Source organism: Mercenaria mercenaria, chromosome 8 (assembly GCF_021730395.1).
Source record: "Mercenaria mercenaria strain notata chromosome 8, MADL_Memer_1, whole genome shotgun sequence".
NCBI classification, from domain to species: Eukaryota; Metazoa; Mollusca; class Bivalvia; order Venerida; family Veneridae; genus Mercenaria; species Mercenaria mercenaria.
The window spans coordinates 86212862-86227466 of NC_069368.1; the positions used below are offsets into that span (position 1 = coordinate 86212862).

Below are 14605 nucleotides of genomic sequence, written 5' to 3' on the forward strand. Positions count from 1 at the left end.
GTTATGATATCTTATTCCTTTTCCCATATACTTTTTTCCTTGTTTTAAAATATCAATGATTACGTCTCTATATTTTTTATAATTTTCCGACTTAGCTATAATTGCTTCCTTTTGCTTCAGATCGAAATTTGTTTTGTTTTTCTTTCTAGTTATTGCACCAGATTCATTACTCAATTTTGTTATATCCTTTGATGCCTTTTCTATGATATTTTCTACTTCTTCTCTAGTCATTTTTTCATCTGGATCTTTAGATTTGTTGTGAAAAAAAAATCAAACACTTCTTGCGGTGTATAATATTGTTTTTCATCTAAAAGATCTAAATCAATATCTTTATTAAAATTAACTGTAAATTCTTTTGGTCTTGCTCCCAATTCTTCTTCTAATTCTTCTGATTCTTCAGGAAATTCTCTAGTGTCTTCAAACTCATCATCTTCATCATCCAAACCCATATGATCTTTCGGCGGTAATAATCGTATTGGTTCTTGGAATAGCTCTTCCAACCCTTTTAGATTTTCTGCTTCTTGTATCTTATCAGCAAACTGTTCTGGAATTAATGCCAGTTGTTCTTTAATTCCAGGTAATGCTTTTAACTGACTTGATAATTGTTCTTTTTGACTTTCTATTCCTTCAGTAATTGGCTTATAAATTTCAGTATACATATCCCGATTTGTAGCTTTTTTAATTTTTTCTCTCATTATTTCTTCTCTAAGAGCTCTCATCTTTTGCCCGACTAATATTTTTCTTATTCTTATTTCATTAAGTTTTGATTGCATTTATATAATAACGTAAGATAATGTAAAATAATGCAAGATAATGTAAGATAATGTATTATTATTATATATAAATGGAAATTCCAAATTATGATACAAAAAGTGATATATCCAATAACTTTACACAATTTTATCCTTTTATGCCAGATTCATGTTTTAGAATGTTAATATGTGGATCGTCCGGATCTGGAAAAACAAATACACTAATGCATATACTTCGAAAACCTCTTATATATTATGATAAATTATACTTATATGCTAAAAACCTAGAACAATCTAAATATCAGGATTTGATTAAACTTTTAAATGGAATTGCAGAAAAAAATAAAATAAATCCAAATGAAATACTTGAATATTCAGCTGATCCCAACCAAATTGAACCTTGTGAGAATCTTGAATCAGAACAACAAAAAGTAGTAATATTTGATGATTTTGTATGTGGAGATAAAAATGTTCAAAATGAAATAACAAAATACTTTATTCAAGGACGTCACAAAAACTGTTGTGTTATTTATTTAAGTCAGTCTTACTATAAAACACCAAAAGATATCCGAATTGACTGTTCACATTATATTTTATTTGAAAGTCCAGGTAAACGAGAAAATGATATGATTTGTAATGAACAAAATATTAACCCTAAATCTTTTGCTAATGCAACAAATCAAAAATATGATTTCTTATATATTGACAAACCAAGGAAGTTTTTTAGAAAAAACTTTACTGGTAATATATAATAATTATATAATGGGAGTTTTTAATGATGTAAAACAAATAAGTGAACCTGGCAGTATAAGTAAAGTTAAATTTGATATTGATTTAAGTGATTATGCTACTAAAAACAATTCAAAAAACTTAAAAAGAAAACGGAATCGTATCTTCACAAAAATAAGAAACTTGATAACACAATGAACAGAGCATTAGATATGGGAGGTAATAACCTTATAAACCTAGAAGATCCAGATAAACCCAACGATGCAGTTTCAAGACGATTTATGTTTAAAAAAGTTCAAAGTCTAATAGATAACTATAATCTTGAAGACATCAAATCTATAAAACAAACACTAGAAGCAGAAGTAAAGAATTTTGAAGAATTAACAAAAGACTTAAAAAACATATCATTATTAATAGTTGAATTACAAGATAAAATTGAAAAAGAAATGAAAGCTATGGTTGATTCTATTAAAGAACTTGAAGAGAAATCTGATTTGACATATGACAACATAAAGAAAGTATTAAGAACCAATTTTGAAAAGTTATACAATCAAGTTCAAGAATTAAAAGATAGTATGATTAAACATGAAGAACTAAAAGACAAGATTATTGAAGCTGAGAAAAAGTTACAAAATATGTATCAGTTAGAAATCAGAACAGAAATAAATAAACTAAATACTGAAACTGAAAATAAGCATAAAGATTTATTAGAATTAATTTCAAATAAACTTGCAGAATATAAATCTGAATTGGAAAAGGCAGCTTCACAAAGGGGTGATGATCATGACACAACATTAGATAACCTTAAAAAAGAAATTAATTCTAAAATAGATGAGTTTAAAAAACAAATTCGAGTTTGGATTGGTACTGTTGACAACCGTCATAATTTAAAGTATGCAGACTTAAGTAATATTACAAAAAAATTACAAGAAGATATTAATGAATTTAATGTTAAAGTTGAAAAACATAAAAATGAACTGGACTTTGTAGTTGAAAAATCAGTTAAACAAGGAGAATCAATCACTGCTAATGCTAAAGCAATTAACACAATTAATGATCAGCTAGAAAATTTTAAGAAACAACTTCGGAACTTGATTAGTACTGTTGACACACGCCACAATTTAAAGTACGCGGAATTAAGTACACTTACAGGTTTATTACAAAAAGATATTAATGAATTTAAAGATAAATTTAATGATAAAATTAAAAAAAATAATAAATGATCTGGACTCTGTAGTTGAAATATCAGCTAAACAAGGAGAATCAATCACTGCTAATACCCAAGTAATTACTGCTAATACTAAAGCAATAACCACCAATGTTGAAGAAATTACCACTAATACCCAAGAAATTACAAAAGTAAAAAATGTTTTTCTAAAACAAGAAACACAATTAGCTAGAACAAAGAATACTGTTAACAATTTATCTGCTTCTGAAGTTGCTACAACAAAACGACTTGATGATTTAGCTGAAATAATTCTTCAACTTAAAAAGAAAGATAAAAAAATAAAAGAAGCATTGGAAAAATTAAAACGGAATGAAGTATTTCTTTATGAATACAACAGTGGTTATAACACAGATCCATGGAAATACAGTACTTATGGATACTTAAAAATGAAAAAGTATTTTAACCGTAATGGTGCCTGGATGTATTCAACATATGAAGGTTTAAGTGGTTTTAATGAGGCCAATCTTCATATGATGAATACACTTAATTTGAAACATAGCGATGTCATAAATTACGGAGATTTTATACACATAAACCAACAACATAAAGTGGCTGTACCAGATGTACTTTTAGAAGGTGTGTTTTCAGTCAAAAAAGCTGGAATTTATATAATAGATATCATGTTTTTATTATCGGAGCTCGGGCCTTTAAATCAACTGAGGAAAAGCTCAATATCATATTTTATATTTAGGTGGTGGGATGATAATGATGATGATCCATTTCAATTATTTCCCATTAACAGTATAAATATAGCAGCCGAGGACTATAACATTGGATCAGACGGAGCATCTATGTATAAGAAAAAATTTAAAATTTATCTAACAAAAGGAACAATGTTTGACATTCATCCTTATGACGATTCATCATCTACAGAAATAAATTTTATACCTTTGACGGATAGTTACATCAAATTCTACATATTGGAGGAGTATACACTAAATTATAAAGAGGGCAAACTTTTGAGTTAATCTTTAGTTTTTATTAAAACTTTTATTAATTACTGTGTTTTTATTTAACTGGAATAATTAATATAATGGGAATATTTCATACTACTCTAAAAAGCGTATGTTTAATCATGCATATGCCTATGGCATACTCAAACGGTTGAGTGATTTTCATAACATAAAAGTATTATGATATTCAATCATGCGTATACCTATAGCATACTCAAATGGTTGAGTGATTTCAGTTGTTTGTACTTAAATCTTGTAATACTTGTTTAATAGTTGTTAAAAAATGCAAAAGCCGTGTTGTGTACATTTATTTTAACCCCGACGCCAGGTAGAATTTATTACGTGCACACCCGGCGCCGGGGTGAACCATTAATCTTTCCTAAGAGACCTCATCTGTAGGCTCACCATACAGCTGGTTTTTCCTAAATCATCAAACCTGCCCGGTTTTGCAGCCAGAATCACCTTCAACCCCATTGTTCGTTGCCTCCCGAAATCTTCGAAACTAGAGACAAGAACGAAGTAAGGCAATTCAGTGCTATTAGAGAGTTTGAGATTTCAACCTTCGCCTTCCCCTTCAACGTCTCTTGCGAAGTAAACGTATGAAGTTGAAGTTCGATTAAAATTTCTTGAGATTTCAAACATTAGAATGAACCTTACTTCTTTTAATCCGCCCATTCAATTTATCCGTAATTATGATCGTTTTTTTCGTGCATTTTGATACCAATTGTCCGAACGGGCAGGAATTTTACAGGAGGTTTCAAAAATGAAAAAATGATAATTAAAAAAAAAAAACATTTCAATTAATATAATCATCGCATGGATATTAGAGCTATTAAAAAAAATAAAATAAATAAATAAATAAATAAATAAAACGATAAAACAATGTGAACATTGTAAAAACTCATTAGTGTTGCTCTAAACATTTAGGTTTTATATAAAATTATGTCAGTATAGTCAGTATACAATGCATGATTGTAAATCATACATGAGAGGAAATAAGAATGATTATTACATACCTAAAATTATATTCCCTTGGGTTTCAATGGACCGCGATCGTGCAATATTTTTCCATATCATGACGTTGAACGCTTTCATATCGGACTAGTTCCAGTCCGTGACTCTAGTTACCTCCCCTGACGGTCCGTCCATTGCGGATCTCGTTTCTTTAGATTTTTGTTGCTATTGTCTGTATGTTTAATTTGTAATTAATGCAACATTTTGTTTACTTTTACACTTTGATTAATCTGACCTATTAGATACTGGCACATAGTAATTTAACAGACTGAAATAAAATGAAAGTTATAATTACGTCATGAGTTGGACTAATATAGGACGTGGAATGTTTTCTTAACGTTGTAATGGAAAGAATCGCGTGACGTCCATGGCGTCCGCGCACGACAACAAGTTGACGTCATTTTCGCGGAAAATATTAATGCGCATCAGATTGATTTGTTTATTGCGTTTTCAGGATTTTTTTTTTCGTATTTTTTCCTGTCTTTCGTGACAGAACGAAAATTTAGATATAGATTAATCATTTGATAGTGGATATGTAATAAAAGGTTATGAACTTTGTATGTGGATATATGCACTCGTTCTTTCGTGGACAATATTGCGCTCCTAAAGTCGCGCAATATTACCGCTGCAGAACTCGTGCATATATCCACATACAAAGTTAATAACCTATAATGATCATATCAACGTGATAATGACACTACTGTGTGACATGACTCTGTATAATGCCAAACTCTCAGACAGCACAATATGATTTTAATATACTTTTTTATAAGTAAAGCATCGCGGATTCAGAATTTGGTTAGAGGGACACCAACATTAAAGAGGGGTCACCCATTTCGGGGGGGGGGGGGGGGGGTAGGGGTAGGGTAGGGTCACACCGAGTATCAAGACCGACTTTCTTTGTAAAATGTAAGAATCAAAGGGGGAATTAACCCACAATGTCCCTCTCCCAGGCTCTGGTTCCGTGCATTTAAAAAAATGGAGTTATCCCATACGGCTAACAGGAAACGTCTCTCATAATGATATCATAGATCTGAAATTGTCTGATACTTCAGAAGAATTTTCCGTCTTACTAGTACCATTTTATGTTTATAATTACAACGCAATTGTCGTATTAAATGTACGACAGAAACAGATTGATTTTATTTGGAAGTGAAAATAAAATGTTCCACCAAATGATAATCGCGCGTAATTATTTATTTTTCAAGTAAAATGACTGTCATGCCATGTGCCTACATCCAGTTTTCAGTCTTTGATGCCGAGTATGTGGACACAGTAGATGTAAAAAGAATGAAGTTTCGACATTCGTGATATCACATCTTCGGACGTTCAAAACTTCACTTCATACGACAAAAAGGCCCATCTGGTATAATCGATACCGCCTGGGGACACAAATATGCCGTAGAAGTTAAAGTTTGGACAAAATCACAAAGTTTCTCAAAATCAGTTGATAACTTCATACTTCCAAGTTCAATTCAATGTATTTAGTTCAAATCATTAGCCATACAACACTTCATTATTCTTATACCTATTGATAGTGTTTCGCATCAGATTTAGTCTAATTATATATATGGATAATTAAATAACTTAATAAGCAGAAATCCTGAAACTAAGCTTTTTATTTCGCATAGTAATAAAGAGAAGTCTTAGGCTTACGTGATATTACATGGAAAACTTTAGTAGTAACGTGTGATATAAATAAAATACACGCATATCGGTGACGTTTTACCCAAAATATATATGAGAGACGTTGAAAGGGAAGGCGAAGTTTGAAATCTCAAACTCTCTATTACAATATTGACGGAAGAATTCTTTATGTGCACAACCAGTCAATGTCATAACAGCAGGCTGTAACCGTTAACAGACAAGGCGACCTAGTACACAAACCATACTGCAAGCTACCTTTAAACAGGACAAGGAAGCGTCAGATCGACTTCCGGAAACTAAGCGTAACACAACTCGGCTCAATGATTAAAAGTTGAAACCGGTTTTATATTAGTGTATATTCTTTATATAATAGTGTTATGGTTTTGAAATTATCATAATTTTATTTTTCATGTGTTATAATTTATTCAATTACATTTTGTTTTAAATAATAACAACTCCTAAAGTAATTGTAATTCTTCCAATATTAATTTAAAATAATTTGTATGAATTTCAGTTATCATAGGGAGATATTATTTGTTTTTTTAATTTCAATTATTAAAAAGGGGGATAGATTTGTAAATAACCTGACCTTGTTATATTTGTTATATTTAGCATTTGGTTTCCCGGTCTGTGTTATTTTTAGTTTGAAATTTTCTTGTTTCATGGATAATTATTAATGTATTTATTGGTATTGTGTACATTTTGTGTCATTTCTTATGTCTTTAACAGTTGTTTTATCTATGTAGAAGGATTACAAAACAAGGAAGTAAAAAGAGTGATTAAACAGAAAAATAAATGTGGTCTAAATTCAACCACATTATATTTTACTTCCTTTATGTTATATTAGGCCAAACTTATTCTACATTTTGTCTCTCGGTGTAGTGTTTAAAGATTATTTAAAAGATTTTAAGTGGAAACTATTTTTAAATAAAGACATATGTTTTCTTCATTTTAAATCATCTTTAGTTAAATCAGAGGTTTTTACTGGATTTAAAACCTGTGGATTTTAAATTGTCCGGCATTGACCAGTCCTGACCAAGGGTCAAAAGGTCAAGTGGGGTCAGATGTTTCAAAACCATCATGTTTCTAACTACTAATCAGTAGTAAGGAAAAAAAGTGGAAATTCCTAAGTTTAAACGCACCTTGCTTGTAATTTATCGGAGCAACGGAAGAACATGTTCTCTAATACAACCACCGCTCCGACTACGTAGTCTCCCTACCGTACAGAAGGGATAACTACCCCGGTAGTAACAGCTTATTCGATTAAATTTTGTAATATTCGATCGCTTTAAAAATCGGGCATAACAAAATAGCAGCCCCCTATATCTTTTTTTTTATATCATGCCGAGATGTCGAACGGCAGGTATTTTCAGCAACAGCTGTTGAGATTTCCCCGAGCTGCAGTTTTACAGAGATGTTAGGGCTGCTGCGCTATACAATAAGCTGAATCTTTTCGCAGATACAGTTGTGAAAAACCCGCCTTGGTTATGTGTGTTTCTCAAAAGCAGGTTTTTGTTTTTGTTGATTGTTCTACAATTCTTTATTTGGTTTGAGTGAATTAAAACTGGTGCATGACAATATATCAGGAATTCTAGACATTTGCTTATATGTCACTCAAAAGTGTCGTGATTTGTTTTTGTTTACTTTGTATAGTAAAACTTTCAAAGTGATGTATTTTCATTTGATTTCTGACAGTAAAACCCAGCCTGCAGACTTTGCACCGAATAGTACCACCTCAGATTAACAGGTTCAATAGAGTGCTGTGTGATCTGCATTTGTAATAGATACATGTTGTTCGGCATTTCAAGGATTAAAAGGTCTAATTCCACAAGCAGAGAAAAGTTAAGTGATATGGGATAAATAAGAAATTTCAGAATAATAAAAGCGCTGATATATTTCTTACAAAATTAGTATGACTTTTCCGGTATACCCCGGTAAAGCAATCACTAACGGTTCAGCTATTTATGTCATAAATGATCGTAACCATATCTTAAATAGCAAATAATACTACAATATCACAAATCAAGGCATATATATATATATAATGCCGTTTAGTCGTCATACGATTCGTTTCATCGCGTTTTCACCATCGTACCATCGTGTTATCATCATCGTACCAACGCATTTTCACCATCGTATCATCGCGTTTTAACCATCGTACCATCGCCTTCCGGTTAGAAATGCGTAGTCCCGTCATCATTTTTGTCATCAATAGATGAATGTATCTCAATGTATTTTGTGAGAAGAAATGTACTATTTAGATTCTGCTGTTTTGCAAAATCTTTTACAAAATGTTCAGTGCTCAGTTCATTAAAACTATAAAATCTTCAAGGCCGATGGTGAAAATGCGATGGTAAGATGGTGATAACGCGATGGTAAGATGGTGAAAATGCGATGGTACGATGGTGAAAACACGATGGTAGGATGATGAAATCGCGATGATGGTGGAAACACGATAGTACGATGATGAACACGCGATATTACATTAGCATTTCACCATCGTATCATCGCAACATTGCGATTTCACCATCGTACCATCGTTGTTTCATCATCGTGCTATCGCGCCACCGCGTTTTCGTCATCGTACCAACGTGCATCGCGGTTTAGTATTAAATAAAAAGGCACGATTGTCCAAACGGAACACCGTAAGGTTTACATAAGTTTTCTTCCAGATTAAATTTATTAGAGTCCAGTTTTAGTTTAGCATGGCTTTTTTCTAAATAAGTTATTAAATCTCAACAAGTAATTTAACTATGACTGTTTCCACTTATTTCATACACAGACTGTATAATTTACTGACGTCAATGTGTACCGTTCATCATAACATTAAAATGTTTACATCATCATATATGGCTTGATTCTTGGAAATGATTATAATACACCTGACACTATACTTACTATTTTTGATTTATACCTTAAAGAAGGCATATTTTTATTAAATAGAAACAAAAGCGATAATAATTCTTTGAACAGCGTTAATTTAGTAATTTTATTATCCTTAAATTCTCTGTGACTGTGTATGGAGCTGGTAGTGAAATTTTCGGTAGATTCTATGCGATGTAGTTGAAATGTGAAAGTTAAAATGTTTGGAAATAAAGTATGTTCTAATTATTTCCAGATGATGTTTTCCTTTTTTACACGGGTGAGAGTCTATCTTATTGTTAGTTTTTATAAGAATATCAGAAAGTCAATAAACATTGTCAAAGTTGAATTTGGGACGGCTGCCATATTATTTCCTTCAGATGTTTCAGGCGCGGATGGATTTTCAAATCCGTAAAATATGGGTTTTTTTATCTTCAGAACTCAATTTCACAAAATAAGAGATAAGGACATATGTTGTTCTAGGCAGGTTGTATGATTTTTATGATAAATAGAGTGTCATTCAGCGTTCGTTTGATATCAATGTTATAAGGCTCGGCAGATATGGGCGGTAGATTCCCTCACCCCTTTTAACCCTTATCAGCCTCTACCTGATAAAATCGATATCAAAAGACAGAAGCCTGCTATTCTTTATATCACACAGTTCCGCAAATAATATACGGATCTTTATTTTCATTTGGCATATATCACATTGTTGAGCAAATATATTTGGGCCGCACTATACTTGTACATCACGTTTATAAGCAGCCAAATAGTTATGGATATAAATGACTAATCTGTTTTTGAGATTTTCCAATCTCAAATTGATACGCCCAACGCAAGATGTACCAAAGACATGTCTAACTTGAAGACAAGTTGTTCATACGATTACATATGCATTGGGGTCTTATATGAAAACATCAATGCTCGAAAATGGTCGAATTGTAAAACATATACAAAATCACGAACACTTTCTAACCATTCTCTCAAATGACGTGACAACTTTAAAAAAAAAGAAGTGTGATACTATATGTTAAAACAAGAACATATACAGTTTTATCGGAAAGTTTATATATGTCTTAAATCTGACAAAACAACTCGTCTTTTTATTGGGTGAAACAGAAACAACTGATCTGATTTTCCTCGCATATATGCTGCTGTCTTTCCAAATCCACTCTTTGTCAGTATCAAAATGTCACAAGCAGAAAGAATATACTGTTCTACAACAGCAAACTTAAGTCCTTCACAAGCCTGCTTCTGAAACATTTTATACTTACCCAAACGATCAATGTGAACAAGAGTTATATTCATTTTGATACTGTTTTCAAACATTTTGATAAATTTTTGGCGGACAGAATCTGAATCAGTTGCTAGATAAAGGACATATTGGCTAGACGCAATGTATTTTTTCAGAAAGTTGAATATTATTGTTTCGTCAGGTTTTGTCCTAAATACGTTATCCTCTGGTATACTTGGATTTTTTCCTGTTCGGATGTGACTACATACAAGTGTCTTTCCTTGTACTTTATGTTTATCAAATTGTTTAAGATAATCAAAACTTGTCTGTGCTGGTTTAAACAGTATTTGAAGTACAGTGTTTACGACTTTCCACTTTGACATGTGCAAAAGCCAGTCTATACGGTCTCTAACGTCCTCGCGTTTCCGGAGTTGATCAAACAGATGAAAATTTATTTTGATGAACACGACCTTCCATCCCCATTTGTCAAAATCCTGAGTAGCGTTAAACAGTTCTGCTCTATTAACAAAGTCAAATATTTTGGAGTCATTGTTTCCTATTGTATTAACGAATGATTTGCATACGGACCAGTCATATAAGTGTGGTTTTAAAACGTTTTCAAGGGCACATGGCTTTTCAAAACTGATAACAAAAGCTCTTGATGTTAGTAAAGCTAGTAAAAACAAAGAAACAATACCTCGTTGTCTATCACCCAGTCCACCACAAGACCTTGAGAAATCGCAACTATAGACAATGAATTTGTGACGCTGGCACTCCTTTTTGCTCTTTACATTGATATTATTAAGATAGAAGTTATGAATCATTTCAACGAGGTATGGGATCGAACTATCTGTAGATTTGCTTAAAAAATGTCTTTTGGGAAAGTATGAAGTATTCAGATGTTGTTTAGTAATAAGATTATTAACATAGGTTGCATTTGTGTTTTTTAACAATTCAGACGTTGTATATTCTGCGTTCATTCTTTGGAGAAAGCCTGGCTCTGTGTAAAAGTACGTTATTCCACAGGTTATCGTAATTGATGCAATGGTTACGACCTGTAAATAGAAAAGTGATATAAACAGAAAATGTACAAGAAACACTTTTTCTTCATTTAACACTTCCTTCAACATTATCTACAAGGATGTAATGTTTCAAGTTTTAAATGTTTACAGCTTGCCTTTTCAACAAATACGTAGAGCTGTTGCAAACATCCTTACGCCGTCGTTTCATTGCTCTATTGCGCTTTATTAACAAAATTAAGTCCCTATTTCTAGTTAGATTTTTGTATGAATGCTAATTTCTCATAACAGATTAATTGGATTGGATTGAAACTCCAGACACATGTTCAAGGTAATGATATGACATCCATTGGACAGGTCTTCTTACAAATTGTAATTTTATAAAGTGTTCATTTTCAACTTTCGATTTTCTAAAAATCAACATTTTAAACTACAAGGCTGTTCAACAATCAAGTTGCTGTTCTCAGACAGCTCTCGTTACAGCTTGTCAGCTTATGATTTATTTAGGTTGTGTGATGGAATGGACGATCCGGGGACAAAAACTACTAGAACAACTTAACACCCATTACAATATTTACAAGTTTATTTACAGAAAATGATTATTTACCATGAATGAATGTAAGGAAAAATATCTTATTATAAGAAAGAACGAACAGAAAAAAATAATCTGAGCTCCGTATCTATTTCCAGCAGATGTACTGTTCTAAAATTTAAAAGTCCATATTTATCCTGAAGTGTCACAGATGTTTCCTTGAACTTCGAACTTAAAGTAGCACACACACAAAAAGGTATCTTCAAGTAAAGTCCCTCTAAACCGAGAAAACGTTGACTTCTTTTTGGCTCCCTATGATGGTAGGTGTTTGTATCCCTGAGCTGTCTCACTGGTCTACAAAACACATCGTCTTTGCGGTTAAGGCACAACCATGGGACAAAAGCTCTGCGCTGGGAAAATCACATCCAGGCGAGTGAAGATAGGTTAACCTCGGGTATTGTACTTCCGGGTCGTGACATCATCACCAGGTAAAAGTCGTCTGGTGGAAGAAGCTAGAATATATAACATATGGTAAGCACCATAGCAAAAACAAATAAGAGCATAAAACTGCTCCTTTGGGTAAACAATACCTTCGTAGGCTCCCATAAATAATACGTGCTACCTATGCAAAATACGAGTGCTAATAAGTTCATATGTCACGTGATTACAATACGTCACTTATTGCTTCCATTATTTCTCAAATTATTTACTTACTAGTCTAATGTTAAAGTATGGAAAATATATGAAAAGATTGTAATGAAAAATTAAGATAAGGAAATGATAAACTGTAGATATTATTTACAAGCACAAATTAACACAATGCAATGTAAATTAAACGTTATAAAATTGATGGTATGAATTCAATATCAACTACCATGCAACAAAACGGACATTGTATAGGTATGCTATAGACTGGTACACAATAATTTCAAATTACAATAACATATCAAATGCACGGTACTATACTTGCCAACTTATTCATTTATACATTACAATGCAATGAAGTATCGGCGATCCATAATTTAAAACGAAATATGTTTGATATATATGTTTATGACAAAGTACTTTACAATTATCATGTTGCACAAATTTCAGTACAAATCTTACAGCTTATACAAACGAAACACTTTAGATTCATCTTTCGAAATGAATTACAAAAGTCTGAAAAATTTAATTAATTAGCCTCACATACCGAAACTAGCTAATCTCTTACCGAAAAGTTAACGTTTTACAAATTTCTGTAGAATGAACAAAAATTTACTAAATAAAAGTCGTAATTCAAAAATCATGCAAAAATCTAACAAATAAATTTCTTACCTCGATCAAGCAAAAATGTCTACCAAGAAAAATCAAAGTGACATAATTTCGTCTAATGTCGAAAATGATGTGCACTAAAGCTGTCTAGTCCAGGCTATTTGTAGGGTTCTGTCACGACAAATCTTGGATTTCACGAGACTCACGGCATAGGCGTGAACTCTGTCTATTTACATTTTCACGGGAATCAAGATATAGCCGTGAAATCCGACTACTTTAGCGCGGATACGAATTGGACAGTTTAAGGCCCGTTATAGCGGTTTTGGGGATAAAGACATAAATTACTGAAGTCTGAAAAATATCAACAAGATGATTTAATATGCAGACAGATTAAGGATTTCGTATTACTCACGATTGTAAATCTTAGAACAGTGGTAAAGTGAACATTCAAAAATTTAATGTGCGGAAATTGTAAGAATAAATCTTATTAAAGGCAACGAAAATCTCCTATGTAAGTGACCCCCGTGCCAGACATCTTAGTCCCCAATAAACAAGATCCTGTCTGGTCCAGTCTGATAAGGGTCCATAACACCCCTGTAGCCTTGAATTGTAGTCTAATAATTGTTAGAGAATCATAAATTTCATTGATATGTACAGAAAAAATGTTTATTTCCTGTATTTTGCATTTTATGGATTAAATGCATTTTTTTTTCAGAATGTACACACAATTATTTTAATTGATAATATACTAATTTTGATTGCTTAGTCATGTTGAGATGTCGAGTGATTTCCTGACCAATTAAATTACAACTCTTGCAACAAAGCAATTCTCACCCCTTTAGAAAACTCACACCTTTCTTCTCATAAAAAAGTAATTATTTAAAACTTAATAAGAGATATTACAAGTTTTTTATTAAATTATTATGGTCTATTTATCTATAGTAACAAAATAAAACCAGAAAAATGTTCATTGCTTGATTTTATTAGAAATTAAAGAAGTGTTCAGTTGCATTTTAATAAATAAAAAGGAAATATGGACAGAAGAATTTTATATATTAAAATGCGTTTAGGCCACACCAAAAAAAAATCTTTGTATAAATTACAATCGGTGAAAACTTACAACCAGTATGCAAAGAGAAACTGCAACCAGTATTCTTCTCGTCTCAAATCTTAAGTTTTAAATATTGTTTCTAACTACCAGAACATCCATGAACAGTGCCCACCAACGTCACGGTGTAAAAAGGACCCAAATTCTACATTCAAAGTCGCCAAAATACTAACAGACCCTATCGCAGTTTCTCTGCTAGAAAATTAGTTGGAAGCAACAGATGTGTATTAGCGTCCAGAAAATTACATCTATGATATGGACACATTCTAACGT

General features: G+C 32.0%; 1 protein-coding gene across 1 annotated transcript in view; it reads right to left on the bottom strand.

The window, feature by feature from the left end:
- Positions 1-8939: 8939 nt before the first annotated feature.
- Positions 8940-14605, bottom strand: part of LOC123529365 (uncharacterized) — a 67166-nt gene continuing 61500 nt past the window's right edge. The window contains exon 3 of the mRNA XM_053550305.1: positions 8940-11474. Within this exon, the coding sequence (XP_053406280.1) occupies positions 10251-11474 (1224 nt within the window). The 3' untranslated portion in view covers positions 8940-10250. The remainder of the gene's footprint in view (positions 11475-14605) is intronic.